Source organism: Aspergillus luchuensis, chromosome 8 (genome assembly GCF_016861625.1).
Source record: "Aspergillus luchuensis IFO 4308 DNA, chromosome 8, nearly complete sequence".
Classification (NCBI taxonomy): domain Eukaryota; kingdom Fungi; phylum Ascomycota; class Eurotiomycetes; order Eurotiales; family Aspergillaceae; genus Aspergillus; species Aspergillus luchuensis.
Window position 1 is genome coordinate 2,011,088 of NC_054856.1, and position 21,963 is coordinate 2,033,050.

At 51.1% G+C, this 21,963-nt stretch overlaps 8 protein-coding genes and 1 non-coding gene across 9 annotated transcripts; 3 read left to right on the top strand and 6 right to left on the bottom strand.

The window, feature by feature from the left end:
• Window positions 1–445: 445 nt before the first annotated feature.
• Window positions 446–910, bottom strand: AKAW2_80719A (uncharacterized protein; the record flags this gene model as incomplete). Its single annotated transcript, XM_041681770.1, has 1 exon — window positions 446–910. The coding sequence occupies one exon, from the start codon at window positions 908–910 to the stop codon at window positions 446–448; it is 465 nt and encodes a 154-aa protein (XP_041548680.1).
• A 59-nt stretch (window positions 911–969) lies between these two features.
• Window positions 970–1,553, bottom strand: AKAW2_80720A (uncharacterized protein; the record flags this gene model as incomplete). Its single annotated transcript, XM_041681771.1, has 2 exons — window positions 970–1,489; window positions 1,549–1,553. The coding sequence occupies 2 exons, from the start codon at window positions 1,551–1,553 to the stop codon at window positions 970–972; spliced, it is 525 nt and encodes a 174-aa protein (XP_041548681.1).
• A 512-nt stretch (window positions 1,554–2,065) lies between these two features.
• Window positions 2,066–2,530, top strand: AKAW2_80721S (tautomerase family protein; the record flags this gene model as incomplete). Its single annotated transcript, XM_041681772.1, has 1 exon — window positions 2,066–2,530. The coding sequence occupies one exon, from the start codon at window positions 2,066–2,068 to the stop codon at window positions 2,528–2,530; it is 465 nt and encodes a 154-aa protein (XP_041548682.1).
• A 2,569-nt stretch (window positions 2,531–5,099) lies between these two features.
• Window positions 5,100–5,288, bottom strand: AKAW2_80722A (uncharacterized protein; the record flags this gene model as incomplete). Its single annotated transcript, XM_041681773.1, has 1 exon — window positions 5,100–5,288. One exon carries the CDS (start codon window positions 5,286–5,288, stop codon window positions 5,100–5,102), a length of 189 nt encoding a protein of 62 aa, XP_041548683.1.
• Window positions 5,289–6,249: 961 nt separating this feature from the next.
• Window positions 6,250–6,726, bottom strand: AKAW2_80723A (uncharacterized protein; the record flags this gene model as incomplete). Its single annotated transcript, XM_041681774.1, has 1 exon — window positions 6,250–6,726. One exon carries the CDS (start codon window positions 6,724–6,726, stop codon window positions 6,250–6,252), a length of 477 nt encoding a protein of 158 aa, XP_041548684.1.
• Window positions 6,727–9,889: 3,163 nt separating this feature from the next.
• On the top strand, window positions 9,890–12,848 carry AKAW2_80724S (putative C6 transcription factor; the record flags this gene model as incomplete). The annotated part of the gene is made up of 2 exons (XM_041681775.1): window positions 9,890–11,262; window positions 11,318–12,848. 2 exons carry the CDS (start codon window positions 9,890–9,892, stop codon window positions 12,846–12,848), a joined length of 2,904 nt encoding a protein of 967 aa, XP_041548685.1.
• Window positions 12,849–13,469: 621 nt separating this feature from the next.
• Window positions 13,470–13,550, top strand: AKAW2_t80026S. Its single transcript has one exon. It is a non-coding gene; the product is annotated as a tRNA-Ser (tRNA).
• Window positions 13,551–14,481: 931 nt separating this feature from the next.
• On the bottom strand, window positions 14,482–18,021 carry AKAW2_80725A (uncharacterized protein; the record flags this gene model as incomplete). The annotated part of the gene is made up of 2 exons (XM_041681776.1): window positions 14,482–15,420; window positions 15,508–18,021. The coding sequence occupies 2 exons, from the start codon at window positions 18,019–18,021 to the stop codon at window positions 14,482–14,484; spliced, it is 3,453 nt and encodes a 1,150-aa protein (XP_041548686.1).
• A 3,019-nt stretch (window positions 18,022–21,040) lies between these two features.
• Window positions 21,041–21,674, bottom strand: AKAW2_80726A (uncharacterized protein; the record flags this gene model as incomplete). Its single annotated transcript, XM_041681778.1, has 6 exons — window positions 21,041–21,083; window positions 21,145–21,186; window positions 21,244–21,352; window positions 21,411–21,447; window positions 21,502–21,542; window positions 21,608–21,674. The coding sequence occupies 6 exons, from the start codon at window positions 21,672–21,674 to the stop codon at window positions 21,041–21,043; spliced, it is 339 nt and encodes a 112-aa protein (XP_041548687.1).
• Window positions 21,675–21,963: the final 289 nt, after the last annotated feature.

The following is a 21,963-nucleotide window of genomic DNA, read 5'->3' on the forward strand; positions in this document are numbered from 1 at the left end:
GAGGTCGGCCGTTATGATTAGGACGATCGTGCACTGTGGCCTGGAAAAAAGCAAATATGAAGATAGCGGTCTACAGCTCCAACTTAGGCAGCTTTAAACTGTACTAGTGCTCAGCTCGTTGGGGGAGCAGCCCCTCAAATGTGCTGACGTGTCATAAATCCGGTTGTTTTATCTACCTTAACAGTCTTTGTCGGAAGCAACCCGTGAGTCTGATGGTATTCCTCTGGCCCAAAAGATCAAATATCAATCACAGAAATAGTTATAGTATTGCTATCAGCCTCGAATATCACCTTACCCTTATGTTCATCCTTAGTTTCCGAAGGAACACCCACACAACATTATAATGGGAAGATTTCCACGCCATTTGCCTAATTACCAGCGTTCTCCTTCAACTCCAACTGCTGCTCAATAACATCCCTAATGATTTCTTCCTCCGACCTCCACTTCATACCAGTATGCGATCAGCAGCAGTGGTATCCAGCGCCCAATGCCCCTCGAAAGGCGGTTCCAGCTTACACTCCACATCTGGACACTTTTCTTTGATGAAATTTGCTGCATGCTTCCAGGACACAGACGGTCTTGATAAAATGAACTCTGTTCCACTCTGGACATCTTTATCCAACACTTTGATGTGTGCATCCGCGACATCGTGAACATGCACCCAAGCATTGGCGATTTGAGTTTGGCCTGAGGTAATCGACGACCAGAAGAGCGCGTTCATGCCACTAAGCTCGCCCAGGGTCTTCTGAACCATACTAGGTCCCAGGACGTATGTCGGATGGAGTGTAATCAGGTTATAATGTGGACTGTTGTTCTCCAAAAAAGATCGTGTCGCTTGGTGCGCAAGGATCTTCGATGCAGCGTATTTCAGAGCGTGGCCGTGAGAATCTTCTGGGAAAGACATGTTCATGTCGACGGGGATAATTTCTCCGGTGTTGTCTGCTATGCGTTGGTTATCATTCAAGTAAGCTATCTCTTATGGTACTCACCCTTTATCGAGATATCCTTGGTAAGCAAAGCAGTCACGGGAGCCAGCGCAAGCACAGAAGACATGACAATGACTTTCTTAATCTGAGCAAACTCCAAAGCAGCATAAAGAATCGCCTCGGTGCCTCTGACTGCCGGTTCGACGTAGTCCTGCTTGAAGTCGTTTCCTCCGCCGGGAATCGGAGAGGCAAGGTGGAAAACATAATCTACACCTTGAAAGGCATCTTTGAATGATTCCCGCTGAGAGATATCAGGTATGATACATGTTTCAATCTTGTCACCATAGCCAGGATGGAGCTCTCTCAAGGTTGCTTCCTGCTCTGCTCGGCGGATACTCAGACGCACGCGGTACCCGGCTCTGAGTGTAGTAGCGACGACCTGCGAGCCGATGAAGCCGGTTGCACCGGTCACGAATATAAGAGGTGTAGTCATTTTGATGAGTGCAGTAGATCGTGATTCTCTGAGATAATAGCCATCTTCTACTATCGAAGCCCAGCTCCTACTATATACCTCGCAAGTGGTAACAGTAAACAAAGAGCATTCCAGCACCTGCTTTGTAACTCCATGAGCAGCAATGACGACAAACGTGTAAACATCTAACTGACTGCAACCGGATGGTTCACTAATCTTATAAATCTTGAGGCGTTCGTATAACCCGAGTCACGGATGCTTTTTGTGGAAGTAAGCTTCGGCATGGCGCAGCACTCCGAAGAGCGGGTGACAAATCCACCAGAATTGTACCAGGGACCCTTACCTTCTGCTATATCGCTGTCACCTATAATCCATCTAGATCGTTCCATGCAACTTGATCTTCCCAACGATCTGAAATTTAAACCTTGACTGAGATCTTTATCCTTGTTATCGGCCCGATCACTAATCATATTCCGATCAGTAATCATAGCACAACTTTACGTGTCTTGTAATATCACTCAACGCTCAGCTTAAGAATCATCTGGCGAGCAGATAAATATATATACTCAAGCATCAGCATCGGCTTCGTAGACAACACCCAGACCTCACTATCCAACCCACCCCCAACCTTCAAATACACCCCCCACCAAGTAATATACATCTCAAAATGCCCCTCTGGCAAATCTACCACCCACCAACTACCTTCACCTCCCCGTCATCCAAGCACTCTTTCGCTTCAGACATCACCAAGTTCTACACCGAACTCGGCCTCCCCGCCTTCTACGTGGTCGTAAACTTCATCGCGACACAACCCGAGGATGTCTACGTCGGAGGCACACCCAAACACCCCACCGACGATAAACCCTTCGTCCGGATAGTCATCACGCATATTGCGCTGCATGTGCCGGATTCTGACGCTGCATATGCACGCACGACGAGTCGGTTGGATAGCGTTATGAAGCCACATCTTCTTGATAAAGGGTACGATTTCGAGTATCATGTTGATGAGACGGATAGACGCCTGTGGAAGATTAATGCGTTGGTGCCGCCGCCGTTTGGGAGTGAGGGGGAGAGGGTGTGGATTAGTAAGGGGAGGGCGGTTGAGTATGAGGGGATTTCTTCTTCCATCTGATTGATGTCTTTTCTTTCGGTTCAAAGGAGGCGAGTTGTTGTAGTTGGGTTTGGGTTGAGGTCATCGGATTGTAGGGTTGATTGGGGAGAATGGAAGCTATGCAGGTGTATTATGGCACAAAATGAATGGAGCATGGCAAGTAATATTACATCATGTCTTTCAAGTCTTTGAACGCTATAATGCCTAACGGTGTGTAGTAGCTTGCGGTTAGCTGATGTTCTAACCAACCCCGGGTGATGGTTCTACTAGGTAGTAAGTATGGGCGGAGTGTCTGATATACATACAAATGTATGTAATATTTATAGATTACGTCTAAATGCACTATTAGGCTAAGCTTTCAATCCATAGCTTTTATTGGTGTATCATTCCAGCTATATAGTTAATGGCTCAAATGCCAATAACGTTGCTATAGCTGTCCTCCAGCACAAGATTCAATTCTACTAAACCTCCAGTTCCAAAAAGTGAAAATACGTCAAACTACTTGCGTCTCCCAATGAGTATTCGATAATTAGCATTCATTTCCCGTAAGACCTACTCAGCGACTTCATTATCAATGATAGAACCGGACATGGAGGTGAAAGTCATAAACTGCAGTTTTAGAAACCGGCCCGCTTACCAAATTGGGTATATTTCCGCTATATGCGCATATCGGAATAGTGAAATCAAATTTCAAGTGCAGAGGAGAATTGTTATCGTTAGATATAAGATGATACTCTACTAGATGATTCCTGGAAGAAGCTTGCACAGGATACAGAAGGCTGTCTGCACATCAATAAACAAAATATACCGGCAACTGCTTACGTGCAGCGGATGGACCTCTTCAACCACGGCAGAGCAAGAAGGAAAACCAAATACCCTAGGAGTTGACGTGAACAGTCATTCAGATGAGAAACTTTAATGAATAAGAAGTTTCCTATGTCACTCGGAGCACCTGAAATTGGCAGCATCGTTCTAACCAGCTGAAGCTACTTGAACAAACATCGGTTAGGAATCAGCGCCCTCCCCATAGACAGAGCCAACCACCGTCGGAATTCACAATGATCCCGGGAGCCATATCCCGGGCAAATACGGGAGTCTGATCTCTCTAGCTATGTGTCCTGATGGGAAGAGACATCAGTAGAAGACTAGACTTCCTACATACCTACGCTGTAAGACTAAGGAGATAGATGTGATAACCGGTCCCTCGTTGACTTCCCGAGTATCTTATTCTTCGGGGTGTGTTCATCCTTCCCTCGGGGTTTCTATCTCCGGCGGGGGGGGGGATGCTCATCTCGGGAATATCTCTCTCACAGTATCGAGATGTGAACGGCAGTCCATAATACTATCTGTCCATTTCAGCAGACATACCAACCGCCGTAGAACCACTACTCCTATGTACACATTACATCCTGAGACAGGGCCGCGTGGTTTACCTTCCTGCTAATATTGAAGATAACCCGATGAGATTAGATGAAATGAAACGAGATGAGATCGATGCTACCCGGCCAGACCAACCCCAACCCGAGGCCTCGACCACCCAGCCATCCAGTTAGCCGTAAGTGAGCGAAAGCTCAAGCTCAAGCTCCCAGCTGATGTAAGTCTAGCCCGATAATCTCACATCGGCGACCACACGACACGACACGACAGCTCAGCTGGTGCCTAGATACGTAGTAAGCACCCTCCTATTTTCCCGACGGAGCTAGAAAACGGGCTCGCCCATGATAACCTCGGGAGATCACTCTGGAGGACTTCGGGCTGGCGGGGTGAATCTCTGACAGCTGGGGTGAGTGGGTTGGGATTGTTCTGTTATCCGGGAGTTCCGATTTCGATGGATCAATAGTTATGTTTATGTTATGTATACGATGTGCTTGTTTATTTTCTTTGAATCCGAGTAAGATCATTTCCACGACTTGGGTTGTGGCTTGGGTGAGTCGTCTACATGGCTGAATGGCGATACGTATCTTTTGCCGACGTCCACTGCATCACAGCCGACGAGGCCAGATAATCGTCTACTTTGAATTGGATGGGTGGCGAAGTTTGTTTTCTCCTCCACACCTATTTTTTCGACAATTCCGATTAGGGTTCGTATCGGTTCACGTGCGAAGTTGGGAACCAGGATTTGAACCCCGGGGGAAAGAGAAGAAGAAGAAGAAAGGTACTTTGGTTTTTCTTCTTTTACTCCACATGGCTGGCTGGCGTTGGAGAGTTTCCCGATGGGAAAAAGTAAGTTTTGAGTTAAGACGATAAGGTGAAGCAAGCGACGAAAACGGAATCTCCATTAGTTATCGTAGCTGCTGCTGCTGCTGCTGCTTACCAAGACGTTTTGGAATGGTGGAAATTATTAGCACTTCGCCGGTACTAATAATACTTACTATCACTAATAAAGTAATATTGGCAGCTGTAGCAGTGTCTGGCCGTCCGGCGGATAATTCTCCGCCTCCGCGCCAAATGATGGGATGGGATGGGATGGCTAAAGGGTTAAAAGGCAATTGGTAGCAACCCCGGAAAAGACTTATGCCCAGCCCACTCCACCCCGGGGCCGGAGGTGACTCGGGCAATTTTTTTCTTTTAGTGTGATTATTTTATTTCTCTACTCCGTAACTAGCCCCAGCCGGGCGTCAAGCCAGCGCGTGGCATCCTGAGACGGGAAGGAAATAAGTGGCGCCGGATGAGCGAATGGGAGGGCTGACAGGGCCACCTGTAGGATTGACGCCATTACTACAACGGGAGTTGGCTCGTCCTTGGCGCGGTGGATCGGCTTCTTTCGCGTGGTGGTCATTTTGGCTTTTGGGTCTTGTTTGGCTGGGCACAGAGGCTTAGGGTCGCCGAACTAAGGCACGCTGGAGGGTTTCGAGATGTCATGGGGTCACATGGATGACATCGTTGCTCGGTACAAGTCCGTGGGGGAGAACAGGACTTTGTTGCTTGTCCCTCCACCCTGGGTGATTCCCGTAGTTACTACGACCCTGGACCTGAGGTGAAGTAGCATTGTTGTTCCTCGGGTCGGCGGCCCGTTTGGTGAATATATACTGCCCAACATCCCGATGGTCCATGTGACAATTGTCACGGACTCCCCCAATGTGACAGGATCGACACTCGGGGTTGCAACAACACTGCAGGAGATGCAAACGCTGACAGGCTCAGCTCATCCTTACCCCATGGGAAACCCCGACGAGGCGCATGCGAAAGTTGGAGATGACAGCGGGTGAATTTACTCGATTCAGTAAAGCAGGGATGAGGGAGCTCTCACAGTCTGATCAGGATGATGATGATGATCATCATCATCGTCAGAGATGAACAAGTCGGTGATGATTTTGGTGCCGTGAGCGTGTCGGAGAATGCTCCGGGGATGTCCGACTCACCCGTTGCACCGCCAAGAAGTGTTTAGTCATGGGTATTTTGGCTGACTTGCTGGAACGAGAAGAAGAGAAGAGAAAATGGAAAGGAAGATGGTGTGAACTCTGGCCAGAAAAGCAAGAGTCCGGAGGGTAATTGCGGGGTCGGTTCGCTTGTTCTGCCTCGGGTGGCGGTGGAGACCAATCAGCATCGCCGGTTGGCCCGACTCAGCGGCCACGGGACAACCGGTTAAATGCAACGCGGGGACTTGCCGGCGGTCACCGATCGGTCGGCTTACTTGGTTCTGTGGGTGTTTGGTTGGAACTACGAACGGGGACTGAAGTAGGGTAAAGGTGAGGTGAGGTGACGGGGAACGGGGATTAACCCAGTAAGCAACATACCAATTAGGATAACCCGTAGACGGAGAGACCATCGAAAATCATCAGAGAAATAGTCGACCCATCAATCGGAGAGGTCTGTTCAGAACTGCATGATTCATACTGTAGGTAAGTACTTCTCTGTACAGTCGGAGAGAGAGCACGGTCGGTCAGCAGCCAGTTGCCGTGTCGATCGGGAATCGTATCCCTGCCCCAGCCAATCTTGCCCAAACGGGACGCAGACACTTTTGCTGAAGCAAAGTCCTGCAAGACCAAGGTCCATGGCCCAGCCCAGGCGGATGATCGTGATCTCATCTCGCTTCTCCCCCGCGGGGAGATCCGATGCAGGGGGAAAAGAAAAAGTGAGGGAGGGATGACGCTCTCACGAAAACCGGCAGGACCAGCAGCTCTTTTCTCTTCCCTTCCCCGTTGTACCCTGGCCCTCGCTTCTTTCAGATGCGTCGATACCCGAGGTTCGTCAACCCACGATCGGGCTAGAATCATTTGCCGTCCGTGTCTTTCCCCTCATTTTTCGACCCTTCCGTTTGGCCTGACTGGGGGTGGTGTCGTGATGGTTTTAATTGGAAGGTGGTCGGTGTCTTGGCCTTTCATTAGTCTGCAAAGGGAATGGACAAGGTCTGTGGGCTAGGAGGTTAGACTTTTGAAAATTCCGGGGTACGGTGGTCTGCTTTTGTAGTACGTAGTAGTTTATTAAGTAAAGGAAAAGGGAAAAAGAGTTCAGGAGGTGTGGGTGGGATGAGTTGGTGTGTCTTGTCTACCACAAGAAGGAAGAATGGGCAGCAGGAGTAAGCAAGTAGTGAGCTGAGCCCTATTCTCCTCTCTCTCCCTCCCTTTCATTCTCCTCCCGCAATCTGGTTGGGTTTCTCGGATTCGGGGGTATTGTCGTTTTGGGGCCTCGCGTCATGCAATCCCCGGATTTTGTAACGGTTTACGGGGCGAACTCCATTCCCATGCCATGCGAGGTATAAGGGATCTGACCTATTAATATAAATCCGGGGAGGGTACTACACTTGCTGGAAGGTTACCTATGTTCGACCGACCCTTTTTTTTTTTTTATTATTATTATTATTCTGATTTTAAAATACTAGGGAAAGTAGTGTGTTTGACCATGACACACAGCTACTAACTGACTACTCACCGGGCGAACTCAAGGGCCGTCATGTTAGGTAATGGAATGGGCAGATGGCGGTCAAGTGACGTTCCACAACACGGCTGCTGGTAACCGGCATCTCGGTCGGTCGGTACAGGTACGAAAAGGTAAACCCGGAGCCATCTTATGTAGTCACTTTTTTAGTGATGAATGCCCAGTTCTTTATTGATTAAGCTCTCTCCACGTAGATAATACCATCATCATCATCGTCATCATGAATTTGCTTACAACCGTGTCTCCAATTATGTGGAAGAGGGATGACGGGGATGGAGCAAAGGGCATGGAAACACAAGCCACTTGAACCGAATGGCATTCGGTCGGGCCCTCCGCGCCAACTGGCAGCCGAGCGAGAGAATCCGCGTTGGGTAAGATTGGATACGCAGGCGTGACCCCATCAGCGCCACGGGGACAGGCCTTCTCCGGACGGAACCCCAGTATTGGAGTCAGGCATGGCTTGTAAGGTAATTTACCCGAACGACGCCTCTTCTCAAAACCAATAATTTATTCTATTTTATTTTATTTTCTACACTTTTTCCACGTCCCTGGGGAAACTGAAGGTGTTGTGTGTTGCTCTCTTCACCTCACCTCTTTCTCTCTCTTGTTCTCTTCCCCCTTTTTCCCATCTGACCACCCATCGAATTTCATCACCACTATCCCAGTAAGCAGTGCTATTTACTATTACCCTTCCGTCTACTTACCTCTTTTCTTCTTTTCTCCTACTTTCTCAACTCACATTCTCCAAACCACTACTCTTCCACTACTCCATCTCTCGGCAGTCGGAATCTGGCTCCACCATTCTCCGGCCGCTCGGTCGCGTCCTTGCATCCTCAGGCCGCACTAACCCGCTCCGGACTAACTTGGGTCGGGCCTCCGCAAATGCGGATGGGCCTTGCCTGTTTGGGTCGATCCGTTCTGCTGGCTGCTTTTTTCTTTTTCTTTTTCTTTTTTTTTTTTTTTTTTCCTTTTTCTTTTTTTTTACTTTTTTTCCCCCCCAAAGTCAGTCTGTTGTCTCGCCGTCGGCCGGAGTCATCCTGTTCTAAACCTGAGGCGACGGGCGGCTCTCACCATTCTCCTCTGCCTCTGGCTCTGGCTCTTCCCCTTCCCCCATCTTCTTCCTTCTTCACGAGCTTCCTCTGCTTCCCTTTTCTACTTTTCCTCTCCTCCTTCCCCTCTTCTTCCTCTTCTTCTTTTTCTTCTCGTCATTATTTCCCCTCTCCTCTTCCCCACAACCGAAAATCCCCATCCCTCCCCTTCCCTAATCCACCCGACACACATCCTTTGGGCTGATTGACCTTCCCCCAAACTTCACGTTGCCGGTCCGGTGCCCCGACCCTGGGCCTCACGCTACTTCGGCCTCCCCCACACTCCGCGTATTCCGTTCTAAGGGGAATTTTAGTCAAAGCCTGGAGGAACACACACTCGCACTGTCACGCACACTCATTCCCCAACACCCAGTATCTACTACTACTGACTACTACTACCACTACTCGTACTTCTTCCCGGAACCAACCAACCCTGTCTGTCTGGTGGATAACTACCATCGGCTGGCGGCTTTTATCCCTACCTTGCTGCTTGCTCTCTCTGCTTCTTCCCCCCAAATCTCTCCAGTCCCCACTCTAACCTGACCCTCTTACCCGACTGGACTCCATTCTCTCTGCCCGTTACCCACGTCGCACATTATTGGTGACATCGTGGGTTGAATAATTATTCCTCCTTCCTCTCTCTCCATTCTTCGATTCGGCTTCCCTGGCTTTCATTTTCCCGTTCCCCGGCTGTCGATTTATTCATTATCCCACCCTTCGCTCCACTCATCTCCCTCCCTCCCTCACTCTTTTCGTTTTTCCCTCTGCCTTCCGTTTGCCGCCGCCCACCCTTCCATCCTCTCTGATCTACTAGTTAGTACTTCTGTACTACTACCGCTACTCCGCGCGCGCGCCTTGTGTCTGCCTCCTCCCGACATCATCCCCGGTATCTAGTCGGTGTTGTGATTGCACTACCCTCCTTGCTTCCTCGTCCAGATTTCTTTCTTTTTTCTATTTGGCATAAGAGAAGCCGACGCCAGCAAAGCGCGGTTTCCCCAAAATCAAGGTCAGTTCCTACCGTGGGTGGATCCCTCGTGCACACATATAAACACACATACACACACACAATCCCTCTTCCTCTGTTCATTGTTAGTCGGGGTGGTACAGAGTACTGACGGCAAAAATACGACAGCCGCGGCCGGTCATCGCTGTCGCCCCTTGCGACCCAGACCGTCTGGAGTCTGGTTCGGAATCCCGGGGAAAAACTACCGGAGAAATACGGCGGACGTGAGGACAATCCACTCGTGTCAACAGTGGTCCCGGGGACGGCCTTGTCCCTCCTCCTCTCCCTCCTCTTCCTCACCTTCTCCTCTTGACTTTCCCCTACCTCGTCGCCTGTGATCTTCACCTCCTTCCCACCTACCCTGCCGGAGAGACGGGCATCCCGTCTCTCGCGCCCGCCTCTGTCGTCACAATGCGATCCAGTATCGCCTGCGCTCGTTGCCGTCGAAGCAAGATAAAATGTGTCAACGCCGGCATCGATACCACCTGCCGCGCCTGTGAATCCTCCGGTCGAGAATGTGTATATCCCGCCCCCGCCATCGGGGTGGGCGGTGGTGCGGCCAAGCGAGACCTGGCCGCGCTGGCCGAGGGCGAGGAACGGAACAATGATTGGGATAGCCCCAAGCGACAACGGTCTCGAAAGGCCCCGGGCATCTCCTCGTCCGCCGCAAAGGACGGCGCCCGATCCGCACTCGATGTGCTTGATTCGGCGGTCCTGACCACCAAGGTCTGGGATGCGGTCTTCGATATTTTCCAGTCCCACTTTGCGACCATGCTTCCCTTCCTGCATCCTGCCTCCTTCATCGGTCAAACGCGCCAACTCTCCACCACCTCTACCAATCCGTCCACCCATCCAGAGCACTCGCGCGATGCTGCGCAAAGTCCGCCTGCGAGCAAGCCGGATCCCAATCCGCTGATTCCCCTCGGTGTTCTCGCCCTCACGGCTCGTTTCCATCCCCAACTGGTCGCGTTCCACTCTCCACCATCTCCCGGAAATCCATCCAATCCTCTTGTCGCCTCGGAGTTCTATGCGACGGCGTTGCGTAGCCGGCTGGCCGGCGTCGACGGCGCCAGTCTCGCGGTCACGGACCTCACCCGGGTCCAAGCATTGCTCATGCTGGCGCTGCATGAATGGGGCATGTGCCGCGGCAAGAGCGCCTGGTTGTATGTCGGAATGGCCATCCGGCTCTCCCAAGCCATGGGTCTTCCCTTCGAGCTGGAGAATGAGCTGGCGTCTCGCGACGGGCCCCGGTCGCCCGTACTGAAGACGGAGGTTGAGATGTTCGGTCTATCCCGTCGGCCGGTGGAGCCCAGAGAACAGACCTCGGATGATATCATCGCGCTAGAGACGAAGCGTCGCACTTTCTGGGCATGCTTCATTCTGGACCGTTGCTTAAGCAGCGGCAAATATCGACCGCGTATGATCCGTGTTAAGGAGCTGGGTATCCAACTTCCCAGCGATAACGCCTTTGCGTTTGGAGAACGGGTCCGCACGTCCCGTCTCAGTGAACCGGCTGCCCGCCGCCCGCAATCGTTCGGCTCCCAGGGCGTCCAGATTCCGAGCATCCGGCAAAGTCTGGGTGCTCTCGGTGACGACCGGTTACCGAGTAATGGTGCTCCCGATCCCAAGTCTTCGTGGTCGCCTGTCTCGCGACGTAAGGATTCCAGTGAGGATGAAATTGATCGATGGGAGGTTGGTGCCGAGGAATCCGTGCTCAGTCGGGTGATTCGTATCATCCGCATCTGGGGAAGTATTGCCAAGTGGTCCTGCGCTGGGGGAAGAAGGTAAGCTGCCGCGTTAAACGGATCGTCCACATCGAAAGTCTAACCCCAGCCACAGAAATGAACAGTTGCCCCCATGGCACCCAGACTCGCGTTTCTCGCAGCTTCGAGCGATGCTGGGCGAGTTCCAGGATAGCCTCTCGCGCAACTTGCAGTACTCTCCACGGAACACGGATACGCATATCATGTATAAGAACACGCTCTCCCCGTATACGGTCATGCATGTGGTCTATTTCCTGTCGGTCATTGTCCTTCATCGTGCGTATATCCCATTCCTGCCCCTACGATGCTCGGAGCCGGTTGGGCCTTTGGACGAACCGCTGTTCCCCGTCGAGAAGCCCGGTGTGGCAGAGGCTTTCTGGCGTGAGAGCGCTCGGGAGCTCTTCAATGCCGCCCGGCAGATGATTGATCTGGCGGTCACCTGCCAAGACCGCGGCGTCCTGGTCGAGAACCCTCTCGTCGGGTTTGCTGTCTATAACGCCGCTTTCATCGGCGTGTATGCGGCCCATTTCCCCCACATGGATCCGGATGCCGCTTTAGCTCCAAGAGACCGTAACACTCAAGGCCAGGCACAAGCCCGTAAGGCCCTTGACATCCTGCGCGATATGCGGCTGCGTCTGAAGATGGCGCGGGGGTGGTTCCGCACCCTCAACCGGCTGCACAGTTATTTCGCCAAGGTCAAGCGCGATTTCCGCCGCTCCTCGCGTAAAATGGACATGGATGGCGTTGATGTGCATATGAACGGGGTTCGTCCGGTGCGTGAAGGCGGCGCTGGTGGAGGCCTTGAGGAATTCAAGCTCTTGGAGAAGTTGTTCTTGGAGTTCGGTATTATCGAAGACCAACTGCCTGATAACAGTGCGGAGGATGATGGCCTGGCAGCAGTCAGCGATCGGGCTACCAACCTCAGCGATGCGGGCAGCAATGCTGTCCGCAGTGAAACTGGAGACACGGGCGAGCCTCCACTGGATGGTGCAGGCGGACGCCGTGAGTCTTGGGTACCCATCAATAGCCCCGGGATGCCGCTCCCTGGCCCGGATGGGGAGCGACGGCCTAGTCTGCCTTTGCCCCCAGGCCGCTCCTTGCAGTCCCAGTCTCCGTACTCTCTACCATCTCTCCAGCACCATCCTGACGCAGGACTATACAACTCGTCTTCCCCCAATCTCCCATCTCTGGGACCCCCTGGCCCGTACGGTGCCCCGCCAACAACGACGGCAACAGGGTCCTCACAGTATGGGGCACCGCCGCCCAACAACCGTTTGCAGCCTCTCAATTCGTGGCTGAACAATCGTCAGCAGCCTCCTCCGCCTTATTCGCAGTCGTTGCCGCCCATCAATGCGGCTACTTCACACAGCTTGCCATTGCTGCCCCCACCTGGCTCTGTCGGCCACCCGGGAGCGTCACCACCGGTAACACTTGATGGGCTTGACACGGTCAACACCAATGGGTTGTGGTCGACCAGCCTGGGCGGAGATGATGTGCTGGCGTTTTTGGAGGGATGTGAATACGACCAGCTGCCGGCGACGACGCCGTCGGAGGTCGGTGTTCCGGTGGGGTGGCTCAGCACGGTGTGGACCGAGTTTGCCCGCTGATGGGGTGGATACATGCTCCCCACCATTGCATTTTGCTTTTGTTGCTTTGCCTTGATTATCTCTTTTTCCTTTCCTCCATTCTTTGCTGATGATTGAGCGATCCTTCGTCTGTACCATTATTTCTTATGTGTGCGGCTTCTGTATTGTATGAATATGTATGCGCGCTTCGGCGGACTGACGAGACCACGCGACACTTCTGGGATTGACGCGATGTTTGAGGGAACGCGGGAATTTCTTATTTGTTTGTTTTCGAACTTCGGACACCTGATCTGGGAAAAAATTGGCATGCGAGGGCCGGATGGGTTCTGATTGATGTGATTTGGATTTGATTCCCCTGGCGCCCCTGGTGCGGGTGACGAAAGGATGGAATGGGATGGGCCGGGTTTATGAATGTTACTTTGATAGCGCGGCGTCTGGCTGGTTGATTACCTCAGTATGGGAGCATCTAGTACCAGGACATTCTATCAACTTCGTTGCTTTCGAGCAGATACCAATGGATCAGATGAGTAGTTGTAGGCTATGCTTATCTAGATGTCTAAATGTGGGGTGTCGGTGAAGCATTCGATCTGCAGTAATGCCGTGGATTATCTATCGTCTAAATGGTCCATCTTTCATCAAATAGTCAGTGTGGCCGAGTGGTTAAGGCGATAGACTAGAAATCTATTGGGTTCGCCCGCACAGGTTCGAGTCCTGTCGCTGACGTTTTTTTTGTTTTTGTGTTTCCTGGCTCCACCTCGGGTCGGTTCCACGGGAGCTTCAATTTAAGCTCCCGATCGATAGTCCGTCTGTTAGTTAATCGTCGCTCAACCATGTGGTTTGCGGATCATCGCATGTGACTGTGCCATGATTTCTTTGTCTTGATTGTCTCAGTCTTCAAATCGTCATCATCAAATACCAGGATAGCTATGATATTGTCTTTTCTTCATGTTGGATTCTCGTATGTTGTTTTGGGAAATGGACTAGTTAGGTAGTCTATCTAGTAACTAGATATATATTCTGCTGTTACTACAGCCCACAAAAGGTATATCGAACGTCGGTCCACATTAATGTCCTTCATTAAGTTATTATTATTGTAAGTTATTACAAGTTTCTTATACTAATAGACAAACTTTATCGAACTAAAGCATATAATATTGAATTAATACCCCAGAAAAAGCTTAATCGCCACGCATCTGGGAAACTACTAGACACTAGCGCAGGGACTGCGTGGGTTCTGGGCTTATGTGCATGATTTTTATCTTATCGGCACATTTACCATAAGGGCTAGGATATAATAGACCGCAATACTTCATTAGTCTTATTCATTAAGTATAACTGCATAAGCCCTTAGATTATTTTCATAACTATCATAGGCCGCATGTTTTCCTCCATTGTAATATTTTCACTGATATGCCACTAGTATTCTTCATCCCACTTTTATTTTAAAGATCCTACTTAGCACCTGGGCAAACTATCATAGTAAAATACCCCCGGATTTGGAAATCTCTTATGTGCCGCATTCAGGCATTTCTCTTCAAACACAGTCAGCTATGTCTAAAGGTATTTCTTCACTCTTCCAGATATACACGTCCCCTTTATTCTCTATTCCGAGAAACCGACCCATCATTCTAGGGAGCTAAAGTATATCATCTTCCTACTGACCATCTCGTTGGTCGTCGCTGTTGCGACTACCTCTGTCGCGACGCACACGCCGGAGCTCCTCCTCAACCCACGTACGCCGAGCGCTTGCAGCAGCCAATTCTTCAGCGGCGCGGGTAAGTCTATACTGGCTCTCCAGTTCCTCGACTGGTAGTGAGACGAGGTTGCCACGAGGAATTAGATCAACCTGAGGCAGACCACCCCGTGTGAGCAGCCAGTTGTCGATGGCGCTCGAAGGGGAGCGAGACCGCTCGCGGTACGTCGCTTCGCGATGAGGGGGAGAGCGGGATCGCTGGCGAGCATGCCAAGGAGAGAGGACAGGAGAGGGCGGACAGCCGGATTGCTGTACGAGTTGCCGACCTTCGGAGTTCTCAACGTCCACCATGCTGACATCTTCCTCGATGTCCCTTGATTGGCTTGTGGATGTTGGCGGACGAACGACAGGTGGCTGCCGGGACGGACCAACGGGCATGTTTACCTGTGGCGTCGGTCGAGATGGTGTTCCTGGTCCTTCGATCTCAGGAACAGGTCTAGCAGACGGCCTCCAGCGCGCTGTAGAGAAGGATCCACCAGACGGTTGGGCGGGCCGTTGGGGAGGGTGAGCGGGGACGAGTGCGGAGGAAACGGGGGCGGAGGAGACTGCGGCCGTCTGGTAGATTGACCGATCAGGGCATTTGTATTCCACTGGCCCGACAGGGTTCTCATCTTCGACTGTGGCTTCACCGTGCCACACCATGGTATGACCACGCCTGCTCGTGTCATTAAGAAGATGGAGAAGGAACCTGGCCGTCTTGCCTTGAGACTTTTTGATCTTGTCAAGGGCGTCTTTATCCCAGACAAAGCGGTTCCCGACAATGACTAGGACCTCGCGTGCACGGCTCAGTGCGACATTGAGTCTTTGCTGATCGGCGATGAAACCGACATTGACGGGGTTCTTCGACGGCTTCGTCAGCATGAAGATGACCATAGGAGCTTCTTGACCCTGGGATGCATCCACAGTAAGATTATCCCTGCAGCTTACCCCGTGCTCGCCCATGAGCCTTCCGACCAAAGCTCGCTGTGCCGCATACGGAGAGATCACCATGACATCTTCTGGACGAATATGTTGACCGTCACTCGTCCGATAGGCGAAAAGGTTCTTCAGCAGGTGCACAGCCACCATAGCCTGCGACTGGTTGAACCACGACTGGCTACCCTCAGCGCGAATGGCCTCCCCAATTACGCTGATGAAAAGGCGGCGAACTCCCACCACACCGTAACCGCGGAAGTAGTGACGAGAGCGGGTGAAGGTGTCCCAGGCCTTCCCGACGCGCTGTTCGCTGTCATTGTTGGGACCCAATCTCAGCGCACCGTTGTAGATCCACCGGTTGAAGATGTCAAAGATGTGGCTGTGACTGCGGTAGTTGGTCAACAGCATCGTGCAGGGGTAGTCTGCTTCGTGCAGCCTCTCCATCAACGACCTCTTCAAATACAACGCGCCCTCATTGGTCCCGTGTTCTGAGACAACAGTTGGCGGCGGTTGCTTCGGGTCTCCAATCAAGACGACCACCTGAATCGATGGGATGGTCAGGGCGATGGTAATTTCGCCTTCCTGGCATTGCCCTGCCTCGTCGCAAATCACGAAGACAGGTTCAAAACCCGAACGTCTTAGAAGATCCTGGGACGCGTTGCTCAAGGTTGTTGCAACGATCTTGGCGTTCTGCAGGACCTTCTTGACGCAGTGTTCGTAGTCCCCCTTGAGACCCTTCCGCTCTTCCTTGCTCAGTCGTCGCTGCTTGTCGTCTGCAAGGCGTTCTAATAGAGACCGGGCGTACTTGTCGGTGGTGGCGTGTTCCTGGGCGTACTGGATGGCGAGGACGTGAGCTTGAACGTTACTCAGGTTGTCGCCCTCATCTGAAGATTCACCACCCCTCGCTCTTTCGAGCTGGTATCGCGGTGTGCGGAACCGGACGAGCTGGCCACACCAGCCTCGTAGTTGCTCGTCCCGTTGGAGGGCTTTCATCACCGCCGCAGCAAGGTTGTCCACACCCTTGTTGGACCCAGCAACCAGGAGGATCTTGCAGCCAAGCGCTGCCGCTGTGCAGACAATCGCTTTGGCCGTACTGGTTTTTCCAGTTCCCGGAGGACCTTGGATCAGGCTGACGCCGCAGACGACTCTCACCAGCGAAGCCTGAAAGGCCTCTCTTTGGGCCCCATCAAGTCGGAAGGTCTGTGAAAGGTGACCTATCCTCTCCCGCTGAACATCCGGCCGGACGGGCGACATTTGGTGGACATCCAGGGTGAAGTAGCCTTGGTTTCCTTCCTCGAGCTCGGTTCCATGGGCAAGGAGCGTGCGCCTCAGCGAGAAACCTCGACCCTGGTTTCCTGAACGATCCCCGAAGACAAGAGCTGATTTACTTGCCTCGCCAAGAGCCTCAATCTGGGCGTCAATGGGCATCGTGTTTGCCTCTGCTGATGTGACGATGGGAGAGTGTACGCCCGGTGCTAGTGTGATCTGGCCTGTCACGCGGAGAACAAGGTCAGCACTAGAGTCACTCTGGGTGACAGCTCCCTGATCAGCAAGCTTCGTATCCATGGCATAGGGGACACCACTGAGAGCCCACTCGAATTTCACCTTGGTGCCCTCCTGCAATTTGGGGACGACCACTTTGTCACTGGGTCGCACTGGCAAGATCTTGATATGTACCAGGTGCGTGCTACCTGGTAGCCCGAAATCACTCTCAGTGCACCATGCCTCATGCTGCCGGGTAGGATTGAAGACGTCAGAAACTTCCCGCACTTGCTGGTAGCGTTCATTCTTAGAGGCCTTCAGAAGACGGCAAATGCGGTCGTTGTCGTCGAAGAACAGGGGATTGTGGGGTTGCCACTTGATGTATTCCCGCCTGTCTTCAGTATTTGTCCAGAGCCATGGCATCTCCGGGTGCCGCTTGGTAACGTCTGACTCTGGGTTCTGGCGATAATACCAGAATCCTTCTCCATCGCAGTCTTGGTGCACGAGATTGTGGAGTTTCATTGAAAAATCGAGCGCAGGCGAAACTTCAGTGTAGCTGTTCTTATATTGAAGAAAGATAGATGAGTCGCACTTCGACCACTCGATGTTCCGGAGCTTTCTCAGTTTTTCCTTGAGCTCTTCATCCATCAACGGCCTTTGGACCTTGGTAAACACAGGCGAGCTCTTGGACCTTACTGCGTAATAGTATAACTTGTCCTGGGCAGGGAGAAGCGGACAGGTTGTCCTCAATGTGTTGATCCAGTCGTCGGTTTGTGCCGCTTCACCTTCGATCCCACAATGAAAGTGAATTCCCTGAAATGGGAAAATGACCTGTCCCTGGTCCTTATTTTCCAGGCAGAGGGCGATGTATGGCTGCTGAGAGTCTAAGACGACCTGGACCTTGGCAGTCATATTGATTTTGTCCCCCTCAGATTCAATCACAAGGACGCATTGACGCCATGTGCAGGAGCTTTTGTAAAGCCCTTTGGGGTAGTCGCTGCCCTGAGGGCGTTGGAACCAGTCTGCGGTTGTTGGCTGAGACATGGCGAATTCGACGGAAGAGGCGGAGATATGGAGAGGTGGAGGGAAGACGAGGCGGATACTTCTGTCTGTAGCAGCCAATTGTTAGAGACAGGGACAATGTAGATTGGCTATTATCGCCTCAAGAGTTAGGTTACTTACCTGGTGGAGGAAGATGGTAAAACCACACTCTGGAAGAGAGGCAGCTGATAATTATATTAGTCAATTTTTGGAACATTCACAATGGCAATGGTAGATGTACTTACCAAAGGTAAATGAGTAAACCACATTCTCGAAGAGAGGAGGCTGATAATAATGTTAGTTCAATTCCTGGACCCTCCGCAATGGCAGGTATACTTACCAGGGGTTAGTATGAAAACCACACTCTCGAAGAGAGGCAGCTGATAATGATGTTAGCCAATTCCTGGACCCTTTCCAATGGCAGGTGTACTTACCACAGGTTAATAAGTAAACCACACTCTCGAAGAGAGGAGGCTGATAATAATGTTAGTTCAATTCCTGGACCCTTCGCAATGGCAGGTATACTTACCAGGGGTTAGTATGAAAACCACACTCTCGAAGAGAGGCAGCTGATAATAATGTTAGTCAATTCCTGGACCCTTCGCAATGGCAGGTGTACTTACCAGGGGTTGGTATGAAAACCACACTCTCGAAGAGAGGTGGCTAGAGATTATGTTAGTCAAGAATGAGAGATTTTCGTAATGGATGGCGGGTATACTTACCAGGGGTTAGTATGGAAACCACACTCTCGAAGAGAGGTGGCTGGTACTACCGTTAGCTATCTGATATAACTTCATGCCCTGAGATCGATGGATGTACTCACAACGTTACCAATATCAAACCACACCCTCGAAGAGAGGTGGCTGAGGTATGCTGTTAGCCAATTGATACCTCCCGAAACCTGTGACCTGCTCGTTGTACGTACCACAAGCACACAGGAACAAAAGCACACAAGAAGAAGCCAATGCTCCCTGGGAGCAGAACTGCTAGTGGTAATCAGCTATTGTCTGTTTCCCTTCCACAGACATCACGGTTTCACCAACTCACACAGGACAGACGACGCGTTACTCCTCCGGGAGGAGCCAAAAACTGTAGATCTAGTCAATTCAGGTCCAAAATGCGCAGGGGTTCAATATTATCGTACCAGATCACAGCAAACGAAGACACTAGTGGGGGAAATAGGGGAGGGAGCGCAGGCCGCACGCAGAACACTGTCGACGTGATGCGTAGGGAACGAAAAAGCAAGAGGAGAGGGGAGGGGAGCAGAGATAGGCATCGTTGTGGGGAGAACAAGCGAGGGAATATGTCTGGTTTGCTTCCTCGTTTCCCTTTTCAGCGAGAATGGTCTTTCGAATACGAATGTCACTTCTATTTTTCCTTTTCTCTCTAGCAAAAGATAAGACTCCACACCTACTTGGATGAAGCATACGGCGTATCGTAACGTACTACAACTATTTTCTGGCGTATCAGAGAATCATGAGGGGCACCACCCAGTCTCGCTCAATATCCTCACAGCCTTTCTGGACTATTTCTCGTTGACTGACGTTCGATATTAGGCAGATGCTTACATTAAGAAAGACATGAGCATTTGATCCATCTGAAGTAACTGTGATGAATTATTAACAAGACGGTCATTGTTGGTTGCAACGCGTCCTTCTTCCCGCTACCCGGACATGATTGCGGAAGCATAAGGGGTATAACCCGTCGCCCAAAAGGGTTGGTCTGGTCAGATGGATTGGACAATATAGTGCACGCCAAAGCCAGCCATGTATGTAATGCTGATGAAGAAGAAAACGAAGAAGAAAACGAAGAAAAAGACGGCGATGATAACGATAATCATAATAAAGATGAAAAAAGAAAGGAGCAAAAAAGAAAAGAAAAGAAAACAACAATAGGAAAGAAATGGCCTTCATAATCGCCATTACAGGGTATTGTAGTCTGCACAGTGGCAGGGTGAAAGTGGGAGATTTGTACACAGAATTTGGCTATTGCGGTTCGCATGAATAAAAGGCCTGATTTTCAAGGCTTCAAGTTCAATTCATGGACTGTGGTATGGAAGCCTGAGATCCTCGAGAATGATGCGGTGAGGTCACGTAAGCAGCAGAAGGTGGCGAATGATCAGGCGATGCCTGGCCAGAGTGTTTATCTCAACATCAAGTGCCAACTTCACGAAGATATGAAAAATGAGAATGGCTGTGAGGTGGGCTATACTGACAACTCATAGCCGTTACGGTTACGGAGGCCAAGAAATCCGGCATGAAGTTGTGGAAGGTTATTGACGAAGGGTCGCTGAGCGGGTGGTGGCCAGTACCACCCAACCGGACTTTATTGGAACAATGACTGCTTCGAAGAGAATGAGCCGAGAAGGTGAAGGTCAGTTAGTTGGTAATTATCGCCACAGTGAGCAAATCTGCCACAACTATCAGTACCAGTATCAGGATTTACCTCATGCGAGGGAAGGACCAGAAAATCCTATATAAATTGATGAAGCAACGATAACTAGCCAATCTGTGCCGGAAGGGCTAATCGTGTTCATCCCTCCGTTTGCCTCTTACCGCGCTTTGCAATTTCGCCAGCCCAAAGGAGAGTGTTCAGTTAGTTCTAGGCAGAATAGACTATGGAGGGAGCCAAAGGGTATCCTGGCGCAACTCGTGTAGAGGTCTAGCCTTACGGATGTGGAGTTTCCTTTCCATGAGAAGCAAGAGGTTCAGTGGTATGGAGGTAAGGAGTGGCTTGTTGTGAGCGTTGGCCGGGGTCAGTAGAGGTCTATGCTACGTGCAACTCGTTCTAGTAAATAGTGATAAATGCCTAAGCTCTCAAGCTTGGGAGTACAGTAGTACTATTATAAGCTAGCAATAAATCCAATCACAGTACAAGACACTAAATATTCAATACTATGGTCCCCAACCCCCCTGTAATCAAACAGACTTGGCGGAAAATCCTCAGTCTCCGCCAGCGTAGACACAAATCGGTGTAACACTCGGGAAGAATAAAGTCGGGTATATCTGAAAGACATGAGCGCTTACCACAGGGTCTGGCAGACCATCACATCTCGAAGAGAAGCGCTACAATTTAGGTTAGTGGGTTGCTATGAAGCCTCCTTGGCAAAGGGACATGTGTACTCACCGATATTTGCCAAGATATACCGCATCCTCGAAGGAATAGCGGCTGATAGCCTTGTCAGCAGGTTGACAGAACATTATCTTATGGAGACGGAGTGCTCACCAAACGTCTGGAACCAAAGAGCACAGGAAGACAAGACCCTCGAAGAGAGCTTGAACGAGTCCCGCTATAGACGCTCGGATGAATATATCGTACTCCCGAAGAGAGGCCGCTAGCGCCTGTCAGTACAATGCCATTTGCACCTAGGCAATGAAGGCTCGTAAACATACACAGAGAAAGCAACGAAGTGAAGCTCTCAAAGAGAGCCTTTTACTAGGTCAACAGGAAGATGTGAGTGTCGGACCGGACAGGAACGCTCACTAAACCTCGCCCAAATACACCGCACTCTTGGCGAGATGCGGCTAAGACATGCTGTCAGCTAACCTGACTCTATAAAAACTTGGAAGAAACTGCCTGTGTCACGTACCCCTATTATCGAAGCAGCCAAACCGACCGACGCTCACGAGGAGCAAGACTACGTCGCGAGCACTCATGGCTTGATTGTGAACCCGAATTCCATGGATGTCTAATCAACACGCGAAACCGGGAGAATACCCCCTGGGATGAGGGTCGTACCTATACAGTAAGTTAGTCGGCCTCTTACTAGGACACAGCAGAAGGGGGAAAGGAAGGGGAAGGAAATCGGAGTCGAAGACGCGATGCTCAACAGAGTAGAGAGAAGAAGGGAGAAGATGGGACCGTGGGGGAAGAATAAGGCGTAAGCGAGAAGGAGTATGTCTGGTTTGCTGTCCCGTTGCCCTTTTCGGCAAGAGCCACAACACG